The sequence below is a fragment of the Astyanax mexicanus genome, chromosome 25 (assembly GCF_023375975.1).
Source record: "Astyanax mexicanus isolate ESR-SI-001 chromosome 25, AstMex3_surface, whole genome shotgun sequence".
NCBI classification, from domain to species: Eukaryota; Metazoa; Chordata; class Actinopteri; order Characiformes; family Acestrorhamphidae; genus Astyanax; species Astyanax mexicanus.
The window spans coordinates 25,597,929-25,622,494 of NC_064432.1; the positions used below are offsets into that span (position 1 = coordinate 25,597,929).

Sequence of the window (24,566 nt, forward strand, 5' to 3'; positions counted from 1 at the left end):
CCAAATTTGACCTTATTTTTATTATTACAAAATTCAACGAAGTCTATATAAACACTACTTTCATCATTATATATATCGAAGCAATCCAAATTTGTGATCCAGATTCGTCCATCAGTTTGATTTCCACATATCCAGAGGGTGTACTACCTGGTGAGAGACTCCCGCAGCTTCTCGTACATTAGTTGATCCTGTGTGGAACAAAGGGGGAAAAAAAAAAATCACAAAACAGATCCAGACAATGTAAAACATCAGCAAATCTTTTTTTCTTTCTTTTTACTTTATAAAATCACCAAGGGAACTTAAATTTAGAGGCACTGCTATTCTATATCAGAGGCTCAGAAATGATGGAGTGCACTGTGTAGATCTCAGATCAAGAAGAAGCCTCAATATCAGGGATGGGACACAGATCACGCCGAGCTGATTTTGCATCTGCAGTCTAAACACCAGGCAAAATAGCAGCTGAATGAAAATAGTCCGAATCTACCGATGCTCCAGGTCCCAGAGCAGCATGGGAAACGCAGCCAAGAGAAACTCCTAGCAACCTAAGCTCCTCAGAACTGGATTGACTGGTTCGCTTGGCAGCTGACAGTGACAGCCTGCAAAAATGGCTCTGGGGTGCGCGTCATCTGAGCCTAATTACATCCCACAGGGCCACGGACTCTGGAGCTAAGAGGCCACCGGGGAAATCCACTGCTACTGAGGAGAAACCTGGGATAAAGATGCAGCTAATGGTGGATAAACACATTTCACATCACCTGTATCACAAGATAATTTATATAACTTTATATAGTCATATCAGATTATCACTGGCCTCCTCCTCCATATCTCTAAACTCACTTTCAGTCTTTTCAATTCCACTGATATACCCTATTTAAATTAAAATCCTTTAATTTTTCCAAAAATCATCAGTGCGCCTCATAATCTGGCGTGCCTTATATATGAATTCTACCAGTCAGGTTGTAAACGCTATACAGTAGTCTCAGTTTAGTTAGCACTGAGGCTGGAGCAGTATTAGCATTAGCCGCTAACCGCGCTAAGCGCTAGCTCTTTTGCACTTCAGAGATGAGTAGTTTGAGTATTATAGGACTGTAGCCTAGTGGCTAGAACTAAAGGTTAGCTGCTAATGATAATGTTGCTGCACCCAGCCTTACCCCGCGTTCTAGCTGTAAAATAAATTAGCCAAGCGTTTCCTCATATTTATACCATATTTTCCCTCCAAAATGTATATTTTTCAAGCGGTAATATAATACATTTATTTTTAACCATTTTAGTGATCTTAATTTAGTTAAAACACAAACACATATTTAATGAATATTTTTTTTGTTCCGTTGAAGCAATCTTCTCGTCGGAGGCTGGACAATGATGCACGCGCATGTTGAGCTTGACACGCCCACAAGCGACAAACGCAGGGCAACACAAGCGACACGTTGCGTTTGCACGGTTAGAGGAAATCTGGAAATCAGTGCTTTACTTTCCCAAATAAATGTTTTTCTGTGTAGATTCACATCCAGGGCTCGTTTAACTTAAAGACAGTTTTGTTCACTTAGCTTAGCTTAGCTTAGCTTTACAGGTCTTGACCTGCTGAATTGGATGGAAAACATGGTAACATCTGTTCCTTACTAGTGTTGCATAATACACCTAATAATCCAGTGTGCCTTGTGTATGGAAATAGACCAGAAAATAGACGTTTATGGATTGTGTGCTTTATAACCCAAAGTATAACCCGCCTTTAAAACTGCCATTTGAGTTGATTTTGTAGTTCTATGATTACAGACTGTAGTTTTGTATCGGTTTCTCTGCATACTTTATTATTATTATCTTCCTTTCACCCTGTTCTTCAATACTCAGAACCCACAGGACCAGGTGATGTGCACTGTTTATTCTGGTTAATACTTTTTTTTTGTGGCAGGTGTGAAAACAGTTATCGCACTTGGGAGTAAATCAAACCAAATGTTTTGAGAGCCGCAAGAGGAGTGGTTCTGTTTGTGACGAGAACAAAATATGAGTCTCTGAACCGACTATCACATATACTCTTCATGTTTGAGCTAAACAGCTGTTTTTGTACCTGTGTGAAAACAAACCAAACCCAGGGGAAAATGCTTCATGTAAATAGAAAAGAATAGGTCTGGTGGTGGAGTCCTGAGCATTAAAAAACAGGGTGAAAGGAAGATAAAGTAATAATAATAAAGAATGCAGAGAACTACAAAGTGTCCTATATAATCAGTGCTGTTGAATATTTCCTTCAGCAAAAATGCCGTAAAAATGTCGTAACATGATGTTATGTGGGTTGGTGGACTTTTTTTGCTTTCAGATTCAACATCACTGCAGTGAAGGAAATCAGAAACATTCAATACGTAGTTCTGTATTGTTCCCACCATACGCCAACACCCACAAGTGTTGGGTTTTGGTTGCAGGGAAATGTGCTAAAGTATAGGACATTGTACAGTACAGGCTTTTTTTTTACTATAACACTGCTTTAGAGTAATTTGAAACTTACCTTTTTGGACACGGATGGGCGCACCTTCTTAAAGGCCTCCTCAAAATTCTGCCTGCTGACCCTGATATCTTTAACAGAGCCTGAGGAGAACGTGTGCTCTGTGTAACAGAAACAAAAACAACTGCATTAACAACAACTTCAAGTAATTTGTCCCTAATGCATGCATTTATGTCTCATTTAGATGTGTAAATTATGTCAGTGTTTCTTTGCTATCGTAACAACGGGTAAAGTACACCTTGTGCGGATCGAATAACGCAAAACATATGTAATAACTCTCTTAATTAATGAGGGGTGTGGTTAATTTTGGGCGTAACGTGAAATAAACCAATCAGCATGTCTCTTTCTCATTATTTCCTTTAAGAGTCAGGTGAGCTCTGACTTTGGCGGATTGCTATTTTAACGATGCAGCTACCTGGACGTGTCCAACGCTTCTCAGATACACCAGCAATAGGCCAGAAATTTACCCGAACACACCTCATTTCCAGACCACCACGCCATCAGTGTAGATATATTTAGAAACATTGTTGCTATTTAAAAAAGTTTTAATGAATTGCCATCATCTATAGACCAGCAACTTAATGACCGCAAGCACAAAAGGCAAACTAAGGTCAACATGGCGATATGCAAACTTTAGATATACTTTAAATTAGAAATAAAATGAGAGAAAAGCAAATAGTGTTTGAAATAATCTACAATATCTACCAGTGTAATAAGCAAATTTTAGTAGCTAAAGTTAAATAACCATAGACATCATAGTTTCATACATATAGACTAGATTTAACAGAACTACACTTTCTAAAAGACGAGGTGTGTGTGGTGATGAGGTGTGTTTATTACTTACCTGTGTGTGTGAGAGGTGTTTTTGAGGAGAGGTGAGACTTTAAAGCGTTAACTGAGGCTTCTCGTACCAGTGCAGACAGGTCAGCCCCTCTAAACAAATAGAAAAAGTAAAAAACTGAAAAAACTGCAATAAACCTAAATAAAATAAGATAAAATAAAGAATAGGGGTGTGAAATATTGTATCATACGCAATAATATCGCCAACATTTTTAAATGTGGTGAATGGTATCATACCCTGAAATATGGTGCCATATCACCAAGCGCTAGCTCTTTTGCCGTTGAAAGTTGAGAATTATCGGCCTGTAGCCTGATGCTAACCTCAGATAGCTGGAGCAGCATTAGCATTACCCGCTAATTGTGCTAAGCGCTAGCATTTAACAACTAATGCTAATGCTCCGACCTTAGTGCTGGAGAAATTTGTGAATCTAAACTGTAAATACAGGGAAGCGTTCTATTAAATACTCTAATACTCCTAAATAAGCAAATAACAGGAATTATCGATTTATTTATTAACAACAAACATTTTTTACCACAGGTTTATTAACCCTATACATTTGATTACAGCGCCACCATGTAGAGTAATAAAGCAGTGACTTTAGTATGTCTAAATTGGGGGCAAGTGTAAAGAGTTTAGAGCGTCTCTGCGCTATATTTGACGCCACGTATCGAAAATGCATTACAAACGAAAACAATACGATATTTCGCGATATTGATATTTCACCTTACTGTGTTGCACCTTTGTTTTAAGCGTGTACAACAGGTTTAATAATGAGCTGAAGGTAAACAGTGAACACTCACGTAAAGCAGTCACACCGCTCGTCGCTGGCGATCGCCTCCAAACTCACATCCGACTCCAGACGAGGCTTCATTCCTCCCTGCAGCAGTTCCACAAATTATTTGCATTTGTTTTGCATCATAATGTGCTTGTAACGTTATGTTACAGTTGTGTTCCAGTGTATTTCTGTGTACTGGCTTAACGGGTCACGTTCCAGGACTTGCCACTCACCTTCGTGATGGTGAGCAGGATGGCGTGCCTGTCTGCTGGCGGAGGCAAACCCACATACAGGGTTTTATCCAATCGGCCTGGTCTGAGGACAGCGGGGTCGATAATATCTGCAATCCATTAGAAAACCATTTAAAATATACATAATGTCCTGCCTTTTTAAGTCCTGTACTCAGAAATGAGGCTTAAGCAGTTAATAAGTAATGGAATCTCATGACTCAGTAATCCTGTGTATTAATACTGTGTAAACCTCAGGCCTGAATCATCACACACTGTCCTCAAACCATGAAGAGGTGAGAGGTGTTTAGTAATCTCTAAAAGACATCTGTTTATGTGGTTTCTGAGACATTATGACTCACTGTTATCTATAAAACTCATCTGGCTAAAAACAGAAATAGTTACCATGAAGCCTGTTCACTGTTATAAATAACTGTACGCTCTGTAAACAAATACAGCCTTGTTAAAAATTTACATAGTCTCCGTCATGCCAAGATTTTGTATCTCTCTTTTTGCCTTTTGTTCACTTTTTGTATTATAATTTCATAAAGAATAACCAAAAACAAATGTAGGGTTTTATGCTGACTTCCATTCAATGATCTAGAGTATGGAAGAGTATAGAGTAATATAGGGTAGTATAAGGTAATATAGTGAGTAGAGGATAGAACAGGAGTGTACAGGACTATTATAGGAGAGTATAGGGCAGTATATGAGAGTATAGAATAGTACAGAACTAGTATAGGAGAGTATATGCTAATATAGCAGAGTATAGAATAGTACAGAACTAGTATAGGAGAGTATATGCTAATATAGCAGAGTATAGAATAGTACAGAACTAGTATAGGAGAGTATATGCTAATATAGCAGAGTATAAAATAGTACAGAACTAGTATAGGAGAGTATATGCTAATATAGCAGAGTATAAAATAGTACAGAACTAGTATAGGAGAGTATATGCTAATATAGCAGAGTATAGAATAGTACAGAACTAGTATAGGAGAGTATATGCTAATATAGCAGAGTATAGAATAGTTCAGGACTAGTATAGGAGAGTATATGCTAATATAGCAGAGTATAGAATAGTACAGAACTAGTATAGGAGAGTATATGCTAATATAGCAGAGTATAGAATAGTACAGAACTAGTATAGGAGAGTATATGCTAATATAGCAGAGTATAGAATAGTACAGAACTAGTATAGGAGAGTATATGCTAATATAGCAGAGTATAGAATAGTACAGAACTAGTATAGGAGAGTATATGCTAATATAGCAGAGTATAGAATAGTTCAGGACTAGTATAGCAGAGCATATGGTGGTATAGGAGAGCATAGGACAGTGTAGGAGAGTACAGGACTAGTATAGCAGAGCATTAGGTGGTATAGAAGAGCATAGGATAGTGCAGGAGAGAACAGGACTAGTATAGCAGAGTATATGGTGGTATAGGAGAGCATAGGATAGTACAGGAGAGTACAGGACTAGTATAGGATAGTACGGGCCTAGTACAGTAAAGTATATGGCGATATAGGAAAGTATAGAAGAGTACAGAACTAGTATAGGAGAGTATATGGTGGTATAGGAAAGTACAGGAGAGTGCAGGACTAGTATATCTACTCTCCTGTACTATCCTATACTCTCCTATACTAGTTCTGTACTCTCATGACAATATAAAGTATTATAGGGTGTTATAGGGAATATAGGGGTAAAGGGGTAGTATAGGTAGTATAGGAAGTATTGGATAGTATAGGAAAATCTAGACAGTATAGCATATATAAAGAGTATGAATTAGTATGGTAAGGTAAAAATAGGGTATTGGAATTAGTAGTGTAGTAGTGTAGTTAGTATACTGTAGTATTGGTATAGCGTATTTAGAGTATATAGTTGTTTAGGAGGATTTGACCTGGTCGGTTGGTTGCAGCCATGATGAACACCTGGCGGCGGGTCTCCAGGCCATCCATCTCTGTAAGCAGCTGGTTTACCACACGGACACTGGCTCCAGACTGACCACACACACACACAATTACATGTGTTAGTTAAGATAAATTGAGAATCAATTATAATGAGAGCATAATTAGTCCTGTTTAACTAGAATTATTGTAGTACCCTGTGTGAAATCATTTGTAATAATTAACACTGTACCTGGTTTACCAGAGGTCTAAAAATATCTATAAACATAATTTTCCCACAAACAGAATGAGGTCTCGCGTGTGTTTTCATGATAATATGCGATTTTGGAGAGTAGACAGACTTGTTGTGCATTTTCCCATTTCCCAAGTCAAACCAACTGTAGTATAGTGTGATAAAAAGAGAGACCTATGTAGTGTGAACTTGTCATTTTGTAAAAATAGGAATGTAAAAAAAATAACCCCTAAAATTACCTCATGACCAGAACGCCGAGGGCAAAGAGCATCAATCTCGTCGAAAAAGATGACACACGGCGCAGAGTTTCTTCCTCTTTGGAACACCTGTCGCACGGCCCTCTCGCTCTCACCAACGTACTGCAGCACAAGAGTTTATTGTTACTTAATATATAAGTCCATCTTGACAAATAACATATTATTTATATTCAGTGACCTCCTTTTACATCCCTCCTGCACTGTTTAACAGGCAGGCTGGTTTTCAGCTTTAATTTTAGCCACACAGAGCTTTAATTTTAGAGCTTTTAGTTCAGTTCTCCAGCAGTATTAGCATTAGCCGCTAACTGTGCTAAGCGGTAGCTCTTTCGCCATTCAGAGGTGAGTATATCGTAGTATAGACTGTAGTATGCCTGTTTACCATGTTAAAACAAGCTACGTGGGACGAACCACTAGCTGATATCGCCTGGCTTACAGGAATACTCAGGGTTCCTTAGTGTTGTGCTGTTAGGCGGTATTAGCTGCTAATGCTAAGGCTGCACCCAGCCTTAGCGGAAATCTGGAAAATCTGGAAAGGTTACTGTAAATAAATGAAAGCGCTTCAATCACCCAAATAAACATTTTTCAGGAAAAAGAAAATCTGTGTAGAGTAACATCCAGCACTCGTTTGACTTATTTAAGAATTACAGTTTTGTTTACTTAGCTTAGCTGTTCCTTACTAGTGTCGCATAATGGGCCTTATGTATGAAAATAGACCAGAAAATAGATTTTTACTGATTGTGCACCTTATAGTGTGGAAAATAGGGTAGTCAACAAAGTGTAGTTACAAAGGACTGCACAGTCATCTGCTACTGCACCTAATTCAATCACGAGGGATCTCTCACGGTGCAGTAACCAAATCGTCAATGACCTCCTTTCACTGGACAATGGAGGAGCTCCTGTTACCCCAGTCCCATGTGACACCAAACTCTTTCAGCTGATTTACAGAAAACCTATGGATGGATTTTTATTTATTTTTTTTACTGTATATAGGGGCAGTCGAGACCCGAGAGGAAATACAAAAGCACACACAAAAAAAAGAGTTTTGCATAATACAGGGTTCATACAGTTACCTAGAACCTTCTTTGACTTTTGAATGACTCACAAATTTTCATGACCATACAATTGTTAAAACATCAGTGCAGACATGGACAATAAAAACAAAAAATCAACTTAAACTATAATAAAAATGGATTACAGCAGGCCTTAAATAAATTTGATAAAAAAAAACACATTTCTCTTTTTCAAGCAATGTTGACACAATCTTCAATAATAAAATGTGTCAAATCTTGAGAGATCCATTGTGTAAGCCTTAATTACTGATATTGAGCTGATATATTTGTTAGCTAAAAATAGCTTTTCTCTGTTGATAGATAAAAAAAAACACAAAGATTTGTAGATTGCAAATTTCTATGACTTTCCCAAAACTTTCTGGGATTTTGTATTTTTCTAAAACTTCTCCAGGAGCTATAATTTCATCTGAAATAGCTTTAATTTTAGCCGCACAGAGATTTAATTTTAGAGCTTTTATTTTAGCCGCATGGACCTTTTTTAGCTATGTGTAGCTTAAATTTTAGCCATGTGGAGCCTCCATTGTAGCCCTGCAGAGCTTTAATTTAAGCCACACAGAGCTTTAAATTTTATTTTTCCCCAAACTTATCCAGGCCTGGAAATTGCTATTTTGAAATTAAAAGTAAAGAATAAAAAATTATGCTATTACATTGTTATTATATCAACAGCATAAAATTGCCTTTAAAATTACAATAATAATGTTTATTGCAATAATTTCTGGGTCACTACAATATACCTTTGAGTAAAAAATAGCTACTGTGAAAGCCTAGTGTTGTAAGAAGTTGGGAATCTCACCATGTTCAGTAACTCCGGGCCCTTGACGGATATAAAGTTTAAACCAGACTCGTTGGCAACTGCCTGTAAAAGTAAGAAGAAAAAGTTAATTAATTTTTTACTAATTATTATAATTATAATTATTGCCAGGTTTTGCAGTTCCAATGTTGTTGTACTGCCACGTCAAACAATCAAACAAATTAATAAATTAATGAATAAACAGAGAAATAACAAGAACAAGAAAAATTGTTCCTAAATAGTGTGTATTAAGAGTAAAATCTCACAATAAGAGAACATAAGAGATAACGTCAAAAATGAGAAGAAAACACTTCTTCATACTTTAGCCAGCAGGGTTTTTCCACAGCCTGGGGGTCCAGCGAGCAGAACTCCTGCAGGAGCGCTCAGACCCAGAGCCTTAAACTGCTCCGGACTGCGGACAGGGGCCTGAGCAAACACACACACACACACACACACACACACACACACACACACACAAAAACACACACACACACAGAAAGATACACAATCTGACCTCAGTCAACCTTTTCTGCTCTGCACAGTGCTTACATTCACACTGGTTCCCACAGCGTGACCGATACCAGCAGCTGGTCAGGAGGACGAGGTGGACGTGGTGCATTAAAACCAATACATTACAGTTAAAAGGGGAATAGAGATCTCACCACCTCTATTCTTACCAGATTCAGTCCCTTTCAGAACAAGCCATTAAAGGGCCCCATGTTTTGCTAAATGGTAAAACACAATCAAGCTAGTTTATGCTTAACTGTGATGTAAGTACATTCAAATAATTATATTAATATTATATTATATAATTAATTAATAATAGGTCTCTGCTTCTATCATCCTTATCTTAGCAGGTACAGATCCCTCCCTCAGAAGAAGTCTGCTGGCTGCCCAATGTTCTCAACCAAAATCTTGAACTGATCTACAGGGTGGTGCTCTTGTGGGGGTTGATGAGTAAGGGGTGAAGCCAGGATGGTTCTATGCAGGTTTTCTTAATGTGGTTCTATGCAGGTTTTCATAATAAGGGAGGAGCATCCAAACGGCTCATAGAAACATATGATTCCTGAAACCAAACTCTTTCATCTGATTCACAGAAAACGGATGGATGGAGTGCTTTTGGTGCTTGGAGTGTCCTAACTCAGAGACTTTATGAGGTAGAGTCACCTGGAATTTAGGCTTTCAGTTAAAAGTTAATTATTGAATTTCTTGTCTCTTAAAGTGTTTGAGAGCATCAGTTAAAGTAAAGTAATGAAGAGGTAGAGTTACAGGTATACAGTGAATAGTGAATATTTGAGAAATGTTCTAATCCAGATTATGAAAATCAAGAACTACTCAACTAAATAAATAAAAAAAAATTAAAAGTATCCTCAAGTGTATTCGCATTGACCTTCAAAAATGTTATGATAAAACTGGCACTAATCAGGACTGCCCCAGACCGCAATTTTAGTTTGTTTAACACTTTTCAGGACACTAAATGATTCCTTGTGTGTTCCTTCATGCACAATTTTACCTTCACTTTAAATATATTGCAACATGCCTACATCTTGTTTTTTATAATGCTTTTAGAACTTATTTTTAAAAATACTACTGTTTCTGTCTCTAAGTTTTAATCCTACCAAGATGGCCATGGTGAGCTCCTCCCGAATGTCCTGCAGGGCTCCTATGTCGTCCCACGTGACATCCGGCACGGTGGCGAAGCCCTCGCGCTTGGCTGAAGGCTGGACGCTGGCCAGAGAGGCCTTAAAGTCGTCCATCAGGATGCAGAGTCCTGCAAGCTGCTCCTCACTCAGAGACTCACTCCTCTTCAGCAGAGACAGAAGCTGCACTAGCTCCCCCTGCTGATGGTGAGAGAGAAATGAAACTGCATCAGCTGCCAGCAAATACATGTGACATATATATACCCTAGTGAACCTCAAAAAATTAGAATATCATAAAAAAAAATACTCATAAATTCAGTTAAAAATGAGACTCATTATTTAAGCAATAATACACTAGGTTTTTTGCTATAACGTGTAATATTGGCACTGCTTTTTTGTGGTCGTAGGTACGAGGCTGCAGGACGAGTATAGAGTAAAAATCAGCACAGCAGTGCCAATATTACACGTTATAGCACGAACCTTGAGTGTATTACTGTGATTATGATTATGGCTTACAGTCAATGAAAACCCAAAAATCAGACTCTCAGAAAATTAAAACATTATATAAGACCTAATTGGTACTTTTGGCTGTCCTGCTGGAATATGAAATCCACAACTCTATAAAAAAGTTAGCAGAAGGAAGCATGAAGTGCAGTAAGATTTTGTGGGAAACTAGACCTCATGCGGTTTGGACTGTGCGTCTCTCCACTCTTCCTCCAGACTCTGCTCCCTTGATTTACAAATGAAATGTAAAATTTACTGATGATCAGTGATGGTTTGGAGAGACATGTCATCTGCTGCTCTTGATCCACTGTGTTTTATCATCAAGTCTAAAGTCAGTGCAGTTTTGTTTTCCCACAAAATCTTACATCAATTTTTGCTTCCCTCCGCTGAAAACAACTTTTATGGAGATGTGGATTTCATTTTCCAGCAGGATTTATTTATTCCAATTTTCTAAAACACTGATTTAGGGTTTTTTTATTGGCTGGTAGCCATAATTATCAACAATGAAAGAAATAAATGCTTAAAATAGATCACTCTGTGTTTCATACATCTATATAATACATGAGTTTCACATCCTGAATTGAATTACTGAAATAAAGTAACTTTTCAGTAATATTTTTAATTTTAATTAATATATATTAATGGGACTGACTAAAAACAGACTCTAAAACAACAAATCACAGAATCTGATTTTCTTTAAAATCACAGATGTTATCTAAACTTACTTGTGTCATTAGGGGCTCAGAAGCTGCTATACTCTCTCCATCTTCCACCACACTGGTAGAAACACTCATCTCCTGGCACTGTTCTGGGCTGGCATCTTGCTGGGAGTGGTCTGTGGTGCTCTGGTCAGTGGGAGGGTCAGTACCGGTCGGCTGGTTCTGTGTTTCTGGATCCTGTGGTTCAGGTAAATGTGTAGAGACCTCCATGTCATTAGCAGCAGGTGGGTCAGGGGTCTCCAGTCGCTGCAGCAGAACCCGGTTTACTGCGCTCATGGCCGCCTCCCGGCACAGTGCCATCAGATCCGCGCCCACGTATCCCGGCGTGAGCCGTGCCAGCTGCCGGAAATCAAAGTCCACGGGCAGCCTGAGCTTCCGACAGAGAGTCTGAAGAATCCTATGAACAGGAGAAAACAATATCATTACTATCTCTACTGTTGTAACTACACAGTTATCCCTTTTCCACTGGTGGAACTGTTTATTTTCGGGTTCACACCTATTTTTCGCTCTATAAGGTGCTTTATCAACAGTCATCAGTGCGCCTTCTGTATGAATTTTACCAGTCAGGTATTAAGGGGCAGTAAAGCCACTCCGCTAAAGTACAGAGTTATACAGGAGTTTCAGTTTAGTTCTCCAGAACAGAGACTGGAGCAGTATTAGGGTTAGCTGCTACCCGCACTTTCGTCTTTCAGAGGCAAGTATATCGGACTGTACGCTGCTTCTAACCACAGCTAGCACTGCTGGAGTCCATTAGCATTACCCGCTAAGCGCACTAGGCCCAGTTTAGCTGTTTTGCCATTCAGAGGCAAAACATATGCTGTTGCTGGCCATGTGTACGCTGAGGTACAGATCCCTCCCTCGGACGAAGTCCGCTGGTTAATCCTGCTGTGTACTGTCCGAGGTTCTCAACCAAAATTATCTAGTGGGTGGGGCTCTGGTGTGGGTTGACGGGTGAGTGGTGAAGCCAGGGTGGTTCTATGCAGATTTCCTTATTGTGGCGTCATAATAAGCGAGGAGCCAAATGGCAAATGATTCCTGACACCAGACTCTTTCAGCTGATATGTCTCCTTCATAGATGGCAAAAATTAGCTTTTATGTATTCTATAAGAATATAAGTTATTGGCTATATCGCGTAAACACAATTTTTATTAATAATTTTGAAAAATATTATGAACCACAGCAAAGTTTTAAAGTGTTAAAATATCAGTTAGTCCAAAAAAAATAAATCCTTTGAATAAAAAGGGATTTTATGATGAGCACCAACCTGAGCCGTGTCCCTTCATCAGGAATTCCCAGACAGATTTCTCTGTCAAATCTTCCCGCCCTTCTCAGAGCCGGATCTAGAGAGTCTGGTCTGTTAGTGGCGCCAATAACCAAGACCTGAGCTGGCACAGATAATGAGTTCAGGTCTAAAAAGCAAGAGAGAGAAACAGTCAGATAGCAGTCAGATGCTCATAATTAGGGCTGGAAGGGCTTAACTGATTTAATCTGATTAATAAAATTTAGTGTTTCATGTAAATTTCAATCTGAAATTGCACACATATATCTGTCGACACTGATATACATATTTCTTACTTACAAAGGGACTAAACACCCCTGTATAACTTTATAACTTTAAAAAGATATATTATATTTTTTACACAATAGAATAGGTCTATGTTTTATACAAAACAAGTTTATAAAGTTCTTTACACGATATCACTCAGAATAAGCCGTTTAAGGGCTCTGACACTTTTATGCAAATAAGCTGTTGATGGTCACGCTCCATGTTTACGCTGAGCATTTACTAAGTTTACTACTATCCTCTTTAAAAGCTAATAAAATAGCTTAAATTAGCATTTAAATTAGCACAGAAATGTTGGCAAACTGTAGTAGCGCGAATATTATATTAGTTTTATTAAAATTTTATTGTGTTTGTTGTTATGGTTTTGACTCCCTTTGAACACAAATGTCAAATAAATATTACTTTACTTTACTTTGATAGGTCATAACGGTGCTGTTTGTTACCATTTCGGCACATCTACAATAAAAATACTCAATAAAACTGCCCTTTTTTGCTTTTTTTTGTCCTTTTCTACGTATGTCTACATTTTATTTTTTATACAATATCGCCCAGCCCCACTTATAACATATAAACAGAATATTTCTAAGACATCACCATCATCATCATCACCCACCATCCATACAAGTGAGCAACTGAGCCACAATCCTTCTCTCCATGTCTTTGGAGGCCACCTCTCTTTTTGGAGTAATGGCATCGATCTCATCAATAAACAGAATGCAGGGGGCATTGCTCTGTGAAGAAAACAAGACACATAAACAGTGAATGCAGCACATTACTGCATGTATAAACAGCATGGAGCAGCAGAGACAGCGTTTTTTCATAGCAGTATATTATCTGGCTTATATATCAGATTAAACTGTGCCTTACTGAATCATCCTATTGAAAACACTGTGACAGCTCTGACCAATCAGAGGAGACGATGTGCTCGCGTGGTTAATTGGTGCGTTTAGGTTTGTGCCTGTGTGAAACCAAACCAAGCAGAGGAAGATACGCTCCAAATAAACGAACTCATCAAATTTTCCGGTTCATAGAAACTAGAAACTACAACTAAAGGTGTGAAAACGCTCTTTTATACTCAGCTAATTAAGTTCTAATTCAGAAATCATTACAAACAAGCTGAGATGTTTATAATAAAGTAAAAAAAAATCCTCTACCCATTTTATTATGATTTTTTTATTCCAGTGTCCCACTTTACGGTTTTATCTCCCCTCAAACATACAAGTATATACTAGTATTTTATTTGACACTACTAATATAAATATAACTGCATTTACTTTTATTCACATTGTAATAACCTCTATAAAAACTTGTGTCTTAAGAAGAACAAGTGAAATTAATCACAGTTAAATACAGAATATTGTTTAGATTACTTGGATTACATTTTTTAACCGATTGACACCACTAAAATTTTATCAATGCACCTGCTTCCCGGTTAACAGGTAGATACAAATCACTTTTACGAATTCAAACTGTCATAAAAATCTGTAACGATCAATAACAATCCCTTAGTGTGAGAATAGTATTTAGCAAACTAGCAGAAGATCTTAAATAGCAGACTTCTTAAATATCTTTTCTATCAAAGTGATCTTACCACAGCCTGATCAAACAGCTCACGTAGCTTCTGTTCTGATTCCCCTGAAACGCCGGACACGAGTTCTGGAGCAGACACCTTCAACATGGGCAGCTCCATCTCCTACAATCACCCAGAAAATAACAGATTTACATTATGATAGCATTGTGCAACAATCATGCAAAATTGTGAAACTGATTTTAGAACACTGTGTGCTCTTCTTTTCCTTGCTCTCATCCCTTCAGATAAGAAACGTTAACATTTAAATTCTTATCATCATAATTCTGGAGAACAAGATCGATCAAAGTTTTGATATCGCCTTTCAGATCAAAGGGTCAATCCATGACGGCTTTTATAATGTTTTATAAAGGTTAGAAATACTGTAGATTTACTCTCTCTCAGTATAAATCGACCTCATTAACAGGCGATGTACCTTTGGTGTTGTTTCAATGCTGACTTTTGTGTGGTTAGTGGTGTTTGTTAGCTCTGCTGTGTTGCTGTGCTAATAACTACTCACTATGCATTCTGGAGTGGTGCCAAAAGTCTTCAGGCCCTATTTTAGCAGTCTATAGGCGAGTCGTCAACTGTGCACCGTGCAGCTTGATTTAGTGTGTGTGTGTGTCTTTGCTATCGTAACAATTGGGAAAAGTACACACGTTCTGTTGCTTTTTAAACAGAGCAGGCAGAAGGCTTGAAAATAGACTGTTGGTGGGGTGTAAGATAGCAATAATCATTGTGAAGCAATGGAATTACGCAGGGTGTAATTCCATCCCAAAGGTTAAACAAGGAATTTAGTACCCAACACACCAGAAAGTTAGCAAACCATGCAAATAAATGTATACATACTGGAATATCTGACAACACATTTATTTAAAGTGTGGTTATTTTGACTCACCCCTGCCACAGCCTGGGCGAGAAGGGTTTTCCCACATCCAGGCGGCCCATGAAGGAGAAACCCACGTGGGGGCACTACCCCCAGCTGCTGGTACACCTCAGGATGACGCATGTGAATCAGCAATTTACACAATTCCTACAAATACAGAAAAAGAGAGGGTGTTTTACCAGCATGAACCCGAACAGTTAGCATGGTAAAGCTCAGAGTCAGCAATAAGAACACCACCATGCATGCAGGCGGTTCAACCGTACCGTCAGCGTTTCTTCATTACCGCCAACATCCTCAAACTTCACTGTGGAGTGCTGGAGCTCAGGGGCTTTAGTCCGTGCTGAAATAAAAAAAATTGGTAATTTATTTTGTTTAGAAAAAAAGTGAATGTCGAAGTTTTATAAATTACCAAAAAAGCAGGACTTTTACCTTTTTTCGACATTATGCTCGCCTCGATATCAGCGTCAACATCTTTGCCTTCTCCTCCTCCTTCTCTCCGCGTTTTCCGTTTTCCTTTCTTCGTGCTCTTCTTTGTCTTCTTCTCCGGCTCCAGTAAGTACAAATCCGGTTGTTTCTGTTTTCATAAAAGTATAAGGATAGTTAAATGCAGTTTATTAGGAGACCGACTGCAGGATGTAACATGACTGGAAGTTTTTTTTCTAATATTAAGCACGGAGACAACTGTGGAGATAATTGTGGTTGGTAGATCGCCATGGTAGTCAACTGTGGAGCTTCAAAAGTGGCAACAGTAAAATAGGAAACTGATCCACTGGCTAACAACAGAACTGAGCTTTTATTCAATCTTAATTTGTAATTAGCAGTTTATAGCACACACTCACCGCAGGGCTAGCCGGCTCCTCCTCACACAAATCGATCATAATATTTTCTTTGTCCTTTTTTCCTGTTTTATCAATGAACCAGCCGCCTCTACCCACCACAGTGGCAGAGCGATGAGGGGTGGAGCTGGCAGCGGCGGCGGCAGCAGAATCACCTGATGCCGGTTTCTGGGCGGAGGCTGGGGCGGGGCTGTCTGTAGACTTCTCTTCAGATGGAGTCCCGTTCTCCGGGTCGCCCTTCCGGTACAGGGAAATCAGAGAGCTGTTCATGTGATTGGCGTTCTGTTGAGCAGAAGATTAGTGTGTGTATTAATTGGAGGAGTGTCAAACGCATTATTTTTAATGACTTAGTAAATTATGCCAATTCTTAACCTGATGGACAATACAAATACTATGTTTTTCAAAACAATGCTGTTCGTGATGTGGTATTAAACAGCTAAATTCATTTTTACTGTTAGTCTTTTCATAAAACCACATTAAAATATAACAGTCAGAGAACTTCTTCTGTCCTACATTGTACAATTATTTAAAAACTGCACAAATTAATTGCTTTTACTTTACTTTACTATTTTGCAGTGGCTTTAAACACTCACCTCAGGCTCTGAGATGTCCTCCTCGCTGTCTGATGAATCCTCCAGCACACTGCTGTCATCACTAAAGAACATCACAGAGATTTTATATATATATATATATTTATACGCAGAGCTAGTCAGTGTCTAGATTTAAAGAATACATTTTTATTATTTTTTAAAAGTAAAGACATTTAAACGAGGCATTTATAACTTAAAAAGTGCACAAGAAGTTAATTAAAAAACACTGTTTACATCCCATAGCACTTAGTGTGGAGCTACTTTGAGCCTGGATAATGGTTTAAAAAGCAATTTGCCTCACTGTAACAATACTTTAGGAGGGAAATGTATGTTTGATGCAATATAACCTAAATGTAGACAATTTAAGATCTTTTCATGTAATATCTATTATCATGTTATAGCATACGTATAAACATTACTATCGATATTAGAATCATCTCTCACCCTTCATCTTCCTGGCTTCGTCTCGCTCTTTTGGCCAAGTGTCTGTCTTCTAAAGAAGAGAGTCCCGACTCGCTGCATAGTACTCCATGCACTGTGTGGAAAAACATACAATTAGGTGCCAATGCTGATATACACATTTATAACTAACACATAGAAGCATTCTCCCGTTAACAAAAAATTTAATTCAGTGTGCATTACAATTATCCTACAATATCCTAATTGCTGTTAGCTGTTGTTTTTATATTTTACTCAAACAAAAAAAGCTCACAGTGAGAAACAGCAGCAGGAGCTCCTTAGATAAAGATAAAGCTGTTCTCATTTCTCTCCAGGCAGGACAGAGCAAGATGAGCGTTTGACTGCACAGAGCTGAGCTACAGTTACTCCAGTGTATTAGCTTGTTATGTTAACTGGCTAGCGAGCTCTGCCAGTGTGCTTCTTTAGAGGTGGTGTTCTATGCAGTAATGCCTCTAGCAGTATGGTAAAATTAGCTGAATTAGTCTCACCTTTCTCTACCTGAATCCTGAAAGCAATTCTGTTCCGTCTGCCGTATTCCATTCTAAAAGGAAAAAATATACATTTGTTTCAAAAACACGTCTATGTATCGGCAAGAACTTGGCAATTTGATGTGCATCACGATACAGGGGGAGGGATTTAAATCAATTTCATATTACATCAAATTCTCATAGTACAGAAAAACACAATCATTTACATTCATTTATCCACTCACTTTCCCAAAAGCATGTTGGCATTAAAAGGGACAAATTACAACTCTTTTTACAGGGGTTAGAATAGGACTAGGGTTAGGGTCTATACAAAACATGTTTAAGAAGCTCTTTAGACACAATCCCTCTCACACAAAGAGATAAATATTTACAGTTTCAGTCACTTTCAGAACGAGACGTTTAAGGGTTCTATCACATTTATGCAATTAAGCTGTTGCTCACCACACCCCATGTTTATGCTGAACTTTTACCGCACGTTAATCTGCCTCATCTGCTGACTTGCCACAGACCATAGGTACAGCTCCCTCCATCAAAAGAAGTCTGCTGGCTAATCCTGCTGTGTACTGTCTTAGCTTCTCAACCAGCAGGCTAAAATTCCGTTTCTTGAACTGATCTAATGGGATTTTGGGAAACTTATGCATAACAGTGAGATCTAATCACAGAGTATAACTCCGCTATCTAGCAGGGTTTAAACATAACTCTAAAGGAACAACTTCTGACACCAATCTTTACATTTAATTATTTTAGCATTTAATTTACATTAAATTGATACTGTGTTTCTGAAAATCAATACAGTATTTCAAAACATAATATTGTGATACTATGATATATTGGTGTTTTCTTACAGTCAAAACCTGTAATCAATTTATTCAGGAGAAAAAAATTGAAGAGAAGTTTAATCCCACCTGTACTGACGCTGAAGATCAGCAGCCATTTCAGCAATGTCCACATACTGGCTGTTTTTGGATTTCAGATACTGTGAAGGTTAAAATGCACAAAAACATGTTAAGCAAAATTATTGTTGTTTTAATGTTAATGTTGTTTTAAGGTCTAAGGGCTTTTTCACATATATGGGTCAACAATGTAATTCTGAGGACAGATCTAGCCAAGAGAAATAGATTTTATTAACTGTACAAAGCTTTACTATAATAAAGTACACAACATTCAGCAGGAATAACCAACATTGTAGTTAAAGTAAATTTAAAGTAGAGTATTGAAAAATATATATACACAACAATGGTCATTTTACTCAAACATAAACTTCAAATCAAAATCAGAATATAACTTAATTTGACACAACAAGCACTTTTATCAGACCCAGTTTTAAATGACAGTGTGTTTAATGTAGTTCTACATGCTTAATAGTGTGATTTTTTTTAGATTAGCTTAGCATAGCTTACCTGTTCAACTCTCTGCTTTAGTCTTTGGTCCACAAATCCACCACCACCACCACCACCACCACCTCGGTTCTTCATTCTCTGATATTGAATAAATCCCGGGTTTTTATTGCATCCTGACAATGAAATAAAGAAATAAAATACTAGTTTAGTTTTGTTTCTCTCAATTTTCTCCTTAGTAAGCTGTGTAACAGTGTTACTCAGCTAACAGTAAATTACCTCACGTTAGCCGACAAGCTAAGCTATGCTAAACTAATCTACGCTAGCTCAGACAGTGGGGCAGCGCGTTCTGCACTAAAACCGCCGATTTTTCTTCTAAAACTGAAATTATTTTGGGTTTTAATCCACAGAAAAGGAGAAGACAGTCTCAGCACTCAGACCCATGTGAGTTTACAGCTCTTCTCTCACGCAGAGAAGCTGTAGAGCAGTGTTTAGACCCACACCGCCTCCTACTGTAGTGGAGACAGCTGGGCTTAGCGGGCTAGTTCAAATGAATTAGCTTTATTTGCTGCCACTTGGTGGAGAAACATTAAAGCGTTTCTTTGATTTTACCATATTGAAAACCTCTGGAATATAATCAAGAGGAAGATGGATGATCACAATCTATGTATTCTATAATTTGTATTCTATAATTTGCTGTATGCTAGGGAAGGTGTTGCTGTGGTATCCCATGGAGGTTGCAATGCTGCAGACGGGAGCCCCAGTGGGCGTGGCTAAAGGGCGGAGCATGTGTCAATCATTTTCGACTGCAGCCAATCAGATACTACACTTTCGTTGTCAATCACTTTTTATTAAGCCAATCCTCAGACAGACCAAGCTGTCCATCATTTTTTTACTGCTGTCCATCATTTTTTACTGCAGCCAATCACCTTAACAGATCTGTCAAAAGAAGGCGGAAACTGCATTGCTACCGGTTAAACGTAGCGCGATTTAAGCTTCTGAACAGCGGTGAAGCTGAATGTGTATTTTACAAAATACTATATTAACAGTTTAAAAACATTTATGTGCTACTGTAGTTAGTCCTGCCTATATGCCACTCTTAAACAGAAGTAACTGAATGAAAACGTTAGAAAAGCTCTGACTTTAGATATTTTTAAATCAAAGATTAAAATACTCGTTTTTCTGGAATGACACTTTCGTGGGTTTTTTTTCCTTCATTGCAGTAATTGCATAAAATCGTGTATATGTGTGTGTGTACATATATATATATGTACACACACACACATATACACGATTAAAAAACACGAAAGTGTCATTCCAGAAAAACGAATATTTTAATCTTTGATTTAAAAATAAAGTCTTTTCTAACGTTTTCATTCAGTTACTTCTGTTTAAGAGCGGCATATAGGCAGGACTAACTACAGTAGCACATAAATGTGTTTAAACTGTTAATATAGTATTTTGTAAAATACTTATACACATTCAGCTTCATCGCTGTTCAGAAGCTTAAATCGCGCTACGTTTAACCGGTAGCAACGCAGCTTGGTCTGTCTGAGGATTGGCTTAATAAAAAGTGATTGACAACGAAAGTGTAGTATCTGATTGGCTGCAGTCGAAAATGATTGACACATGCTCCGCCTTTAAGCCACGCCCACTGGGGCTCCAGTCTGCAACATTACCCTTCTCGACCCCTCCCTTGCGTGCGCGCGCCCCGTGACGTGCAGCCGCCACCCTCCCCCCGTACGTGCGCGCCCCCGCGGACTCGTACGGTAGAAAATGGCGAGCGCTCGCAGGAGGCAGCTCTGCGCGAGCGAGAAGCGCGGGGTTCGTCAGGATCTGGACTCATGGCGCTCTAAACTGGTGCAGTGCGTGGGTAAGATTCCTCGTGGGCCGTTTGTGGGTGTTCCTAATGTTGTGCGGAGGTTGAAGGGAGTGAAGGGGCCGGAGAGCGAGCGCCGGAACCCGGGCTAGGCTTAGCTATGCTATGCTAAGCTAGGCTAAGTTATGCTAGGCTAGGCTAAGCTAACATAACCTGCAGTGGCTGGAGTTCTGATCTGGCTCGGTTTTAACCCTAAATACCGGGTTTAGAGTCGGGTTTTAGCCTTTAACTCTTACCTGTACCTGCTAGAAGAGTTTGGACGGGGTTGTTGTGTTGTTGGTTGGCTGTATGAAGCCGGTTCTGACCCGGTTCTGAAGTTCCTGTGTGTGGTCGTTAGAGATAGCAATAGCAGGAAAGAGGGAGTGTTGAGGGATTATAGACAGTATACAAGCAGTATATAATCGATTTAAGGGCAATATATTGACGGAACACTGTATATAAGCATTAAATAGTCTATATAAGAACAGTATATAGACAGTACACTATAAACAAGCAGTACATTTTCTATATAAGGGCAATATATAGACAAAACAATGTATACAAACAGTATATAGTCCATATAAGGGCAATATATAGACAACACTGTATACACACAACATGTAGTCCATATAAGGACAATAAATAGACAGCACACTGAATATAAACAGTCTATATAAGGGCAACATATAGAACATTGTATACAAGCAGTGGATAGTCTATATAAGGGCAGTATGTAGACAACACACTGTATACAGACAGTATATAGTCTTTATAAGGGCAATGTATAGACAGAACACTGTATAGAAACAGTATGTAGTCGATATAAGGGCAGTGTATAGACAGTACACTGTATACAAACAGTATATATTCGATATAAGGGCAGTGTATAGACAGAACACTGTATACAAGCAGAACTGTGATTATGCACAGTGTACCTATAATTACATTTGTAATAGACAATAATATACAAAGTGCATATGTCCTACAGACTATACAGTAGAAGGTATATAAAATGGACAATGACCAGTGTATACATGCAAAAAATAAACTATATAAGGACAGTAGTATAACAATAGTAGGAAATGTGGAGCTTTGAATGTTTGATGTATGCTAGGAAATTAAGACATAGTAATTACAGATCATACACCTACTATTTACAGTTTAAAGCAATAAGTAAACTGGCTATTCAAGCAGTAAGCAGACTATTATAACAGGAACATATACATGTAATGACAGACAAATCATAGTATTTAAGCAGTAAACAGTGTTTTGTTATTGTGTTTATACAATATAGTTTTCTGACCATATCGTGGATATAAAAAGGCCTGTACTTCTTATAGGGTAGTATTTGGATAGCAGTTTTTTAAAGAATCTGATGCATGAGATATGTACTGTGTGCTTGTCTAGTTATCACAGTAAAAATAGTAATTATACCAGTGCTTTGGCTCTGTGGAATGACATGCAGCTAATCGCAGTTTTATATGCAGGGCACATAAACCACAAAACCAGCCGCTTATGTCAGCAGCGCTCAGACAGGATGTTTGTGTGTTCTCACGTTCCTCTAAAAAAAAGTTTATACCAAAATAGAGCTGTAGTTTTACAACAGGTGTGTCTTTTCAGCGGTGGGTTGATGTTCTGATCCAGTTATTATTGCAGTTAACATCTCCAAAACCTTTTCAGAACATCAGGCAGGTCTTGTGGCATGTTCCTAGTATTTAGTTGACAGTACCTAGCAAAAGTGCTCCAAGGAAGGGTGACTGGTGTCTTTCTGGTTCAATCCAACAGAAAAGCTACTGTAAAAGAAAATTAAAAGTTAATGCTGGCTCTGTTATGTGGACGCCATGATGTAATTTGCCAGAACTGTTGGTTTTGTTTACAATACTAATGATGCGTGGCTTCAAATATTGATAGGTGAAGTATTGTAGAGAATTTTCTTGTGATTTATATTGAGTAGTGCAGACAATCGAGATTGGCAAGTGAAATGAGTGTCTTTTGCAGTTGATTTAAAGTAATAGAGCATGATCTGTATCTAACTAGTCAAACTGAGAATACTGCAGTTACCTCTGTAAAGAAACTGTTGGAAAAATAGCTATATATCAAATGGCAATTTATACTCATGGTTGGTTGCATTTAAACCATGATATCAACAGACAAATTCAAAATGTTTTCCTTAAGCCTTATTTGAACAGGATTACTTTTACCTAGGGAGGTGGGATAATGTATTTTACAACAGGACGTCAGGCAAATTTGTGACTGATTCACACAAGATAAGAAATCTTTGCATAAATTATTGAAATGGGAGTGGTTACTCCATTTAACCTACTTTTATAAAAAAAAAATTAGCAGCTATTAATTCAGAACACGTATGTAGGCTAAAAGCTACGATACTCAATGACTTAGCTAAAGCTGCAAAAGCTCCCCCGGTATTTTGTGCCATGTCCAACGAAATTAAAGACCTCCATCATAATGCTTACGAAAATTTGTGAGAATTTTTTTTGCGTAGAATATAAGGGGATATTTATTGAGAACATGTTTTACTTGAATCTCACTGTTGCGTTCTCTTTCTACACAGGTATCGAGAAGATCAGGGAATTATTACTGAATACAAGAGTATTTGAGGACCTAAGGCTTTTCAAAGGTACGTATGCTTTACCACATCACCATTCCTTCTCATTGAAGCTTCATCCAGAGTTTAGTTTGATTTTAAAACTTAAATATGGCTGATGGTTCACACAGATTTCTGCAGAGTTGTTGGGTAATGGCGATACGTCTCTACAGAGGCTAGACAAACTGTATGTGTGCATTTCCATATCTTTGTCAACAGTGGGTGCAATGTAAAGTAGATGAATGCAATCATTAAAAGGGGTGTCCACAGACTGTTAAAGTTCCAATTTACTCTGGACTGAATGGAAGGGCAGCAAAGAAGCAAAGAAATGGAATTGAAATGAAATACCGAAATTCTCATTTTTTCGTTTAAGTGAATAATGACATGGTAATAAAAGGACATGGTGATATGTGCTTCAAGGTTTAGCGTTTTCCATTTCATAGTGGTGGTTCTATAATACAATATAATGGTGCCTTTTAACTGTTGGAAATCTCATCATCCTAAAGTAGCAAAACAGCAGAGTTTTAATTGTCAGTATGGAGAATGACAAGTACGTTCATCTTAAGGATACATAATGCTGTCATCTATAGCTTAATTTTGATTTCTCTCTTGGATCCACAGATTATAAGCCTGCAAGTGTGTCAAATTGGTCATTTGATGAAAAATGTCTTTTCTGCTGCTTAAGACGAGAAAAAGTGAAGGTAGTTTCTTTTTATTTTCGTTTATTTTCTTCTTTCTCTCATAATTTACCTGATCCAACATTGAGAGCGTATATATATTTATTAAACGACTGAATACAGAGCTATGGCTTTTTGCTTTAGCTTTACTTCTTAACACATCTAGAGTCAGTTTCCCCAACAGGGATTAAGCCTAACCCTATATACATTATTAATATATTTTTATTTTTCTTTCAATGGAAAA

General features: G+C 38.1%; 2 protein-coding genes across 4 annotated transcripts in view; one reads left to right on the plus strand and one right to left on the minus strand.

Moving 5' to 3' along the window:
• Positions 1-21,392, minus strand: nvl (nuclear VCP like). Of its 2 annotated transcripts, none has more exons than XM_049472573.1 (24): positions 21,298-21,392; positions 19,246-19,358; positions 18,751-18,821; positions 17,846-17,898; positions 17,343-17,433; positions 16,902-16,962; positions 16,312-16,590; positions 15,902-16,046; positions 15,736-15,812; positions 15,485-15,619; positions 14,611-14,712; positions 13,633-13,750; positions 12,720-12,864; positions 11,462-11,852; positions 10,212-10,433; positions 8,914-9,018; positions 8,596-8,658; positions 6,715-6,834; positions 6,237-6,336; positions 4,344-4,450; positions 4,136-4,212; positions 3,339-3,427; positions 2,498-2,595; positions 1-188 (listed from the first exon to the last, which is right to left on the minus strand). In XM_049472573.1, exons 2-24 carry the CDS (start codon positions 19,318-19,320, stop codon positions 144-146), a joined length of 2,769 nt encoding a protein of 922 aa, XP_049328530.1. In that variant the 5' UTR covers positions 19,321-19,358; positions 21,298-21,392; the 3' UTR covers positions 1-143. The 2 variants fall into 2 exon arrangements, with proteins under 2 accessions (XP_049328530.1, XP_007253246.3); XM_007253184.4 differs by lacking the exon at positions 21,298-21,392 and adding an exon at positions 19,462-19,912.
• The window catches only part of wu:fc17b08 (serine-rich adhesin for platelets), a 13,367-nt gene continuing 9,744 nt past the window's right edge, over positions 20,944-24,566 (plus strand). Inside the window, exons 1-3 of one of the 2 annotated variants that reach the window (XM_049472563.1) lie at positions 20,944-21,055; positions 23,613-23,678; positions 24,267-24,346. In XM_049472563.1, coding sequence (XP_049328520.1) covers positions 20,959-21,055; positions 23,613-23,678; positions 24,267-24,346 — 243 coding nt within the window. In that variant the 5' untranslated portion in view covers positions 20,944-20,958. Of the gene's footprint in view, positions 21,056-23,612; positions 23,679-24,266; positions 24,347-24,566 lie in introns of those variants that run through there. The other variant, XM_049472564.1, reaches the window with a different exon arrangement.

Bases quoted from the DNA above. Each gene is read 5' to 3' on its own strand.
- nvl (XM_049472573.1), bottom strand. From the start codon at position 19,320: ATGAAGAACCGAGGTGGTGGTGGTGGTGGTGGTGGTGGATTTGTGGAC. The intron at 15,620-15,735 runs GTACGGTTGAAC...CTGTATTTGTAG, and splicing joins GTAATGAAGAAACGCTGACG to GAATTGTGTAAATTGCTGAT. The intron at 189-2,497 runs GTAAGTTTCAAA...TGTTCCACACAG, and splicing joins GCCCATCCGTGTCCAAAAAG to GATCAACTAATGTACGAGAA.